The sequence below is a fragment of the Salmo salar genome, chromosome ssa03 (assembly GCF_905237065.1).
Source record: "Salmo salar chromosome ssa03, Ssal_v3.1, whole genome shotgun sequence".
NCBI lineage: Eukaryota > Metazoa > Chordata > Actinopteri > Salmoniformes > Salmonidae > Salmo > Salmo salar.
Genome location: NC_059444.1, coordinates 1867215 through 1875402, shown reverse-complemented (window position 1 = coordinate 1875402; position 8188 = coordinate 1867215). Strand labels below are relative to the sequence as shown.

The 8188-nt window shown below is 48.6% G+C and overlaps 1 protein-coding gene across 2 annotated transcripts in view; it reads right to left on the bottom strand.

The window, feature by feature from the left end:
* Positions 1–1101: 1101 nt before the first annotated feature.
* The window catches only part of them6 (thioesterase superfamily member 6), an 18823-nt gene continuing 11736 nt past the window's right edge, over positions 1102–8188 (bottom strand). The window contains exons 3-6 of one of the 2 annotated variants that reach the window (XM_014187475.2): positions 5549–5770; positions 4787–4975; positions 3866–3956; positions 1102–2025 (exon numbers count right to left, since the gene is read on the bottom strand). In XM_014187475.2, the coding sequence (XP_014042950.2) occupies positions 1897–2025; positions 3866–3956; positions 4787–4975; positions 5549–5770 (631 nt within the window). In that variant the 3' untranslated portion in view covers positions 1102–1896. 2 annotated transcript variants of the gene reach the window in all.

Here is an 8188-nt window from a genome sequence, read left to right as displayed (position 1 = left end):
GTGTACAGACCTACATTTCACAAAAATAAATACAAATCACGGTCCTGTTTTGTTCTAGTCTCATGAGGAATCACCTTCAGTCGTCACTTGGCAAATTGTGTTGTTCTAGTGATATGCCAAAATCATATGAATTACATTGCATCTTTCAGTCTTACCAGACTTTCTGTATGCTTATGGTTCCCACCACAGTGCAGCACAGCCCCCCTTCAAAACTATACATATTTGGTTAGTAGAGACCCTACTGAGTATTTCCCAGACCACTTTAGCTGAGGCAGGTAGACAGGTTCTCTCTACCAGCCAATAAGAATCCCTTATACCGTGTCCTGCATTGCAGTGAAAGGAGTGGGCAGTACTCTGTCAGCACAAGAGACCCATTTAAGTTTTGCAGACACTGAGTAATTCTAATTACGTTTATTTGTATTTTATTAACAGTGTATTTCTTTAAATATAGCCTACCCAATAGCTTTCAACATATGAGTATTTGTGTAAACTTAAAAAAATTAAAATAATTCTGGGTTAAATAATACAATAATAAAATACAGCAAAATTTCCCATTGACTTTCTCAGAGGTGGTTGCCATGTTGTGATAAACCGTTGTACTGCACTGGTGTGAGAAAAAAAATATATCGATATTCCCAAATGTAGCGTGTCTTTTCCACAGGGACTCTTATTTTGAAGAGGAATAAAAAAAAATCCTCTGTCAGCATAATATCCTGCTGCTAGCAGAACGGGGATATACGGTGCGCTGACTTCCCGAGCCGGTCATCCTGCCCCAAACAACGTCTTCTTCGGGTTTGTTGGCGAACGACACGCTAAATGTATACTCTCGCCACCAACTGGACGGGGGTGAAAAAAAAATAAACACTAAAGAAAAAGTGAATTATACTACAGGTATGAGAAAATGAACATTAATTTACACAAAATAAATTTAATAAAATATATTGCCTCAAGAGAATCTTTAAATTGTCCCGTTTAGATCTTAAACTATAATACATTTTAACCAGGTTTCTATTCCCTATATTTCACAATCAACCTTAGTTACCATTTTAAAATCAGGAGATATTTATTATTAAGTAGGCCTATAAACAAACAAACAAAAACTCAAAATCAATAGATTTTTATTTTACAACATAGAAAATATAGACGAATCCATTTGACCTCTTTCCTATACATAAACAATTCCTATATTGAATGGTCAGTAGTAACAGACCGTTGCCACCCACCACATGGAGTATCCAGGAGACAGCAGTGGGTCGATGGACAGGTCTGTGCTGTTTTGACTCTAGGCCCAGTCCCACAATGGACCCTACGCCCTAGTACAGATGTGAGATGATTTGTCAGGTGCAATCAATATGGAAATGGCTCCAACTTGCCCTTCTGATAGGCTTAGGTAGAAGTTTCACCGTATTGCTTATACCAATCAAATTCTCTCAGATCTCCACAAGTGCATATGGCGAAAGGGTCCATTTGGGACTGGTCCTAGAAGGGAGAAGGCACCAGTGAAGTCTAAAAAGGCTGTGTTTACACAGGCAGCTCAAATCTGATCTTTTTGACCAATCAGATCAGCTCTGAAAAATATCTGATGTGAAAATATAGGATTGGTCAAAATTAGTGGCAAATTTTTTTTTTATCAGAATTGGGCTGCCTGTGTAAATGCAGCCTTAGTCAGCAGGAGGTTAAAGTGGAAGAGATGGGAGCGTCCAGCAGTATGAAGCTGGGGTGTATTCACTAGGAACCAAACAGACCAAACCTACCTACATTTATCTAATAGTAACTCTATTTTTTTCAAATGGGAAACATTTTCCTACAGTTGACACTAATGAATACACCCCAGATCTCCTCAGAGAGAGAGAGCCTTCATGTTCCCATATCGTCGACCACAGCATACCAACTCAATCACTTGTCTTTGTCTTCCTGTGCTCCAGTCTTGTCCTCTAGTCCGCTCTGGGCTCTCAGGGCCTGGCTGCTGGCTGAGATGAAGCTGATCCAGTGCTGCAGATCCTCAGGGTAGTCGGGACACTCCACCTGAACACACACAGAGAGCAGAGGACTGAGTGATATCACATGCATCAAAGGCCCACACACACTTTATATTGAAAGAGTTGACTGAATGGGGAAAAAAACCCAACTTCTCTGGTTGAAAACAACCTCTGTGGCATCGATACGAGTCAGAAACATGTGTTCTAGTGTCCAAATAGACCAGGAAGTGGAAATAGGATCATTTTGGTCATAAAAGTCAAGTCTCGTCCAAAGTGGATATTTTGCGAGACAGAGAGGAGTGAAAGGTAGACTATGTAAAAGTTTAACCTTGGGTTTATTTCATTCCTTCCCACATGCTCAAAGCTGTCAGCACCAGCTTGGCGCGTAGCTTCAGGCAACCCGATCATAATGCCCAACACCTGGGTAAGGGATGAACACCGACCATGGTATGTTGGTTTGACTTTGGATCTTTACATCAGTAAATTACACAATGTTCAATATGTTAAAACTCAATGACTTAAAAAACCTGATAATAATTATGAATTGTAGAAATTCATATACAAGTATTGAAAGCATTTAATGAGAAAACTAAAATAATAATGAAAATAGTGTCCCATTTACATCGTGGAATATACTGACGGTCCCTAACTAACCCCAGAGACAGGCTATCCAGAGTCAAACCGGAGTCAAACCGGAGTCAAACCGGAGTCAAACCGGAGTCAAACCGGAGTCAAACCGGAGTCAAACCGGCTGAAGATAATTGCAGAAAAAAAGTTGGCTAGCATGCTAGATAGTCTACTCTATCCAGACTAGACCCGGTTTAAAGTTACAGGCTACGTCCAGACTAGACCCGGTTTAAAGTTACAGACTAGACCCGGTTTAAAAAGTTACAGACTAGACCCGGTTTAAAGTTACAGACTAGACCCGGTTTAAAGTTACAGGCTACATCCAGACTAGACCCGGTTTAAAGTTACAGGCTAGACCCGGTTTAAAGTTACAGGCTACATCCAGACTAGACCCGGTTTAAAAAGTTACAGACTAGACCCGGTTTAAAAAGTTACAGACTAGACCCGGTTTAAAGAGTTACAGACTAGACCCGGTTTAAAGAGTTACAGACTAGACCCGGTTTAAAGAGTTACAGACTAGACCCGGTTTAAAGAGTTACAGACTAGACCCGGTTTAAAGAGTTACAGACTAGACCCGGTTTAAAGAGTTACAGACTAGACCCGGTTTAAAGTTATCTAGAAGACTGAGTGTCCTTAACTGTTGTGTTTTGGCAGATGTCCAAACTCTTCCCATGTTCAAACACACACACACACACACACACACACACACACACACACACACACACACACACACACACACACACACACACACACACACACACACACACACACACACACACACACACACACACAGAGAGAGAGCCACGCCTCCAAGTCCTCATTCCTCATGAGGACTAAAACCTACATCAGCCCTCCTTTAAAATTCTGAACTTCTACATCAGTCGCTCGTCCTCCCATCCACTCATTCATCATCCTCCCCTAGGCCACACCCCTCCTTCCCTTCACCCTCCCCCCCTTCCACCTCCCTCCCCCCCTCCACCTCCCTCCCCCCCTTCCACCTCCTCCCTCCTCCCTCCCCCCCTTCCACCTCCCTCCCCCCCTTCCACCTCCTCCTCCCTCCTCCCTTCCTCCTCCCTCCCCCCCCTTCCTCCTCCCTCCCCCCCTTCCTCCTCCTCCCTCCCCCTTCCTCCTCCACCTCCCCCCTTCCTCCTCCACCTCCCCCCTTCCACATCCTCCTCCCCCCTTCCACATCCTCCTCCCCCCTTCCACATCCTCCTCCCCCCTTCCACATCCTCCTCCCCCCTTCCACATCCTCCTACTTTTCTCTTGCAGAGGAACTGTAGTATCTTGTCAGGACTGCTGCGTACGACGTTCTGTTTACACAACATGACAGCTGCCACCAGACCGTCCCTGGAAAGGAAAGAATGATAGACTGATTAACACGGGGCGCAACACGGGGCGCAACACGGGGGCGTAACACGGGAGGTAAAACGGGGGGCACAACACGGGGAGTACCACGGGGAGTAACATCTCCCTGCCACACACACTGTCGTCTCCCTGCCCCACACACACACACACACTGTCGTCTCCCTGCCACACACACACACACACTGTCGTCTCCCTGCCACACACACACACACACTGTCGTCTCCCTGCCACACACACACACACACACTGTCGTCTCCCTGCCACACACACACACACACACTGTCGTCTCCCTGCCACACACACACACACTGTCGTCTCCCTGCCACACACACACACACACTGTCGTCTCCCTGCCACACACACACACACACTGTCGCCTCCCTGCCACACACACACACACACTGTCGCCTCCCTGCCACACACACACACACACTGTCGTCTCCCTGCCACACACACACACACACACTGTCGCCTCCCTGCCACACACACACACACACACACTGTCGCCTCCCTGCCACACACACACACACTGTCGCCTCCCTGCCACACACACACACACTGTCGTCTCCCTGCCACACACACACACACACTGTCGTCTCCCTGCCACACACACACACTGTCGTCTCCCTGCCACACACACACACACACACTGTCGCCTCCCTGCCACACACACACACTGTCGCCTCCCTGCCACACACACACACTGTCGTCTCCCTGCCACACACACACACTGTCGTCTCCCTGCCACACACACACACACACACACACAGTTCCATTGAAATCCATAAGGCATTATAATAGCAGACACATACCTGCAGGAGACGAAACGCTGCTCAAGGTAAAAGGCCTTCTCGTCCCAGACCACAATTCTGGTGCGCAGCTCAAATGCTTCCCCCAGGCACAGGGCCCGTCGCAGGCGGATAGTAGTGGCCCCTACCACCATGGTGGCCCTCAGGGCTCTGCAGGCTTTAAACACCCCATTAAGACTGTACAGGGAGAACCTGAGAGAGGACAACATTACCATCATCATACACCCTGGAGAACCTGGGGAAATAGAGGACGTCACACACACACACACACACACACACACACACACACACACACACAATCCTCTAGGGGTTAGGAGCTACTGGGGTAAAGGAATCCTCTAGGGGTTAGGAGCTACTGGGGTAAAGGAATCCTCTAGGGGTTAGGAGCCACTGGGGTAAAGGAATCCTCTAGGGGTTAGGAGCCACTGGGGTAAAGGAATCCTCTAGGGGTTAGGAGCTACTGGGGTAAAGGAATCCTCTAGGGGTTAGGAGCTACTGGGGTAAAGGAATCCTCTAGGGGTTAGGAGCTACTGGGGTAAAGGAATCCTCTAGGGGTTAGGAGCTACTGGGGTAAAGGAATCCTCTAGGGGTTAGGAGCTACTGGGGTAAAGGAATCCTCTAGGGGTTAGGAGCCACTGGGGTAAAGGAATCCTCTAGGGGTTAGGAGCTACTGGGGTAAAGGAATCCTCTAGGGGTTAGGAGCTACTGGTGTAAAGGAATATGTTAACACTAACAGAGAACTCAGCATCCTGGGACCCATCTAACCTGGCGAAGTCACACTCCCGGAGGAATCTGGCGTTGTTCATGTGTCCCAGGTCGATATCGTGAAGCAGGACGCGTCCCGATACCCTCTGTTCCCCCAGGACGTCCCACACCGGCTTCTGGAACCAGGCCCTGACCACCGTGACCGCAGCACGCACGAAGTACCACACATCCAGACTGGAGAACAGCAGCAGCAATACCACTAACACCCACAGTAACATCTCCCTGGAGAAGAGGGGGAGAGAGGTAGTGTTACACTACAGCAATACCCCTAACACCCACAGTAACATCTCCCTGGAGAAGAGGGGGAGAGAGGTGGTGTTACACTACAGCAATACCCCTAACACCCACAGTAACATCTCCCTGGAGAAGAGGGGGAGAGAGGTGGTGTTACACTACAGCAATACCCCTAACACCCACAGTAACATCTCCCTGGAGAAGAGGGGGAGAGGTACTGTTCATACACTACAGTAAGCAATACCCCTAACACCCACAGTAACATCTCCCTGGAGAAGAGGGGAGAGGTACTGTTACACTACAGCAATACGGGGGAGAGGTAGTGTTACACTACAGCAATACGGGGGGAGAGGTAGTGTTACACTACAGCAATACGGGGGAGAGGTACTGTTACACTACAGCAATACCCCTAACACCCACAGTAACATCTCCCTGGAGAAGAGGGGGAGAGAGGTAGTGTTACACTACAGCAATACGGGGGGAGAGAGGTAGTGTTACACTACAGCAATACGGGGAGAGAGAGGTAGTGTTACACTACAGCAATACGGGGGGAGAGAGGTAGTGTTACACTACAGCAATACGGGGGAGAGAGGTAGTGTTACACTACAGCAATACGGGGGGGAGAGAGGTAGTGTTACACTACAGCAATACGGGGGAGAGAGGTAGTGTTACACTACAGCAATACGGGGGGAGAGGGGTAGTGTTACACTACAGCAATACGGGGGAGAGGTAGTGTTACACTACAGCAATACGGGGGGAGAGAGGTGTACTGTTACACTACAGCAATACGGGGGGAGAGAGGTAGTGTTACACTACAGCAATACGGGGGAGAGAGGTAGTGTTACACTACAGCAATACGGGGGGAGAGAGGTAGTGTTACACTACAGCAATACGGGGGGGAGAGAGGTGTACTGTTACACTACAGCAATACCCCTAACACCCACAGTAACATCTCCCTGGAGAAGAGGGGGAGAGGTAGTGTTACACTACAGCAATACGGGGGAGAGAGGTACTGTTACACTACAGCAATACGGGGGGCGAGAGGTACTGTTACACTACAGCAATACGGGGGGGAGAGGTACTGTTACACTACAGCAATACAGGGGGAGAGAGGTAGTGTTACACTACAGCAATACGGGGGGAGAGAGGTACTGTTACACTACAGCAATACGGGGGGCGAGAGAGGTAGTGTTACACTACAGCAATACGGGGGGGCGAGAGGTAGTGTTACACTACAGCAATACGGGGGAGAGAGGTAGTGTTACACTACAGCAATACGGGGGAGAGAGGTAGTGTTACACTACAGCAATACGGGGGAGAGAGGTAGTGTTACACTACAGCAATACGGGGAGAGAGGTAGTGTTACACTACAGCAATACGGGGGAGAGAGGTACTGTTACACTACAGCAATACGGGGAGAGGTACTGTTACACTACAGCAATACGGGGGGAGAGGTACTGTTACACTACAGCAATACGGGGGGAGAGAGGTAGTGTTACACTACAGCAATACGGGGGGGCGAGAGGTACTGTTACACTACAGCAATACGGGGGGGCGAGAGGGTACTGTTACACTACAGCAATACGGGGGGGCGAGAGGTGTACTGTTACACTACAGCAATACGGGGGAGAGAGGTGTACTGTTACACTACAGCAATACGGGGGAGAGAGGTGTACTGTTACACTACAGCAATACGGGGGGAGAGAGGTGTACTGTTACACTACAGCAATACGGGGGGGCGAGAGGTACTGTTACACTACAGCAATACGGGGGGAGAGAGGTAGTGTTACACTACAGCAATACGGGGGGAGAGAGGTAGTGTTACACTACAGCAATACGGGGGGAGAGAGGTGTACTGTTACACTACAGCAATACGGGGGAGAGAGGTGTACTGTTACACTACAGCAATACGGGGGGGAGAGGTGTACTGTTACACTACAGCAATACGGGGGGAGAGTGTAGTGTTACACTACAGCAATACGGGGGAGAGAGGTGTACTGTTACACTACAGCAATACGGGGGGAGAGAGGTGTACTGTTACACTACAGCAATACGGGGGAGAGAGGTAGTGTTACACTACAGCAATACGGGGGGGAGAGAGGTAGTGTTACACTACAGCAATACGGGGGGAGAGAGGTAGTGTTACACTACAGCAATACGGGGGGAGAGAGGTAGTGTTACACTACAGCAATACGGGGGAGAGAGGTAGTGTTACACTACAGCAATACGGGGGAGAGAGGTAGTGTTACACTACAGCAATACGGGGGGAGAGAGGTGTACTGTTACACTACAGCAATACGGGGGGAGAGAGGTGTACTGTTACACTACAGCAATACGGGGGGAGAGAGGTAGTGTTACACTACAGCAATACGGGGGGGAGAGAGGTAGTGTTACACTACAGCAATA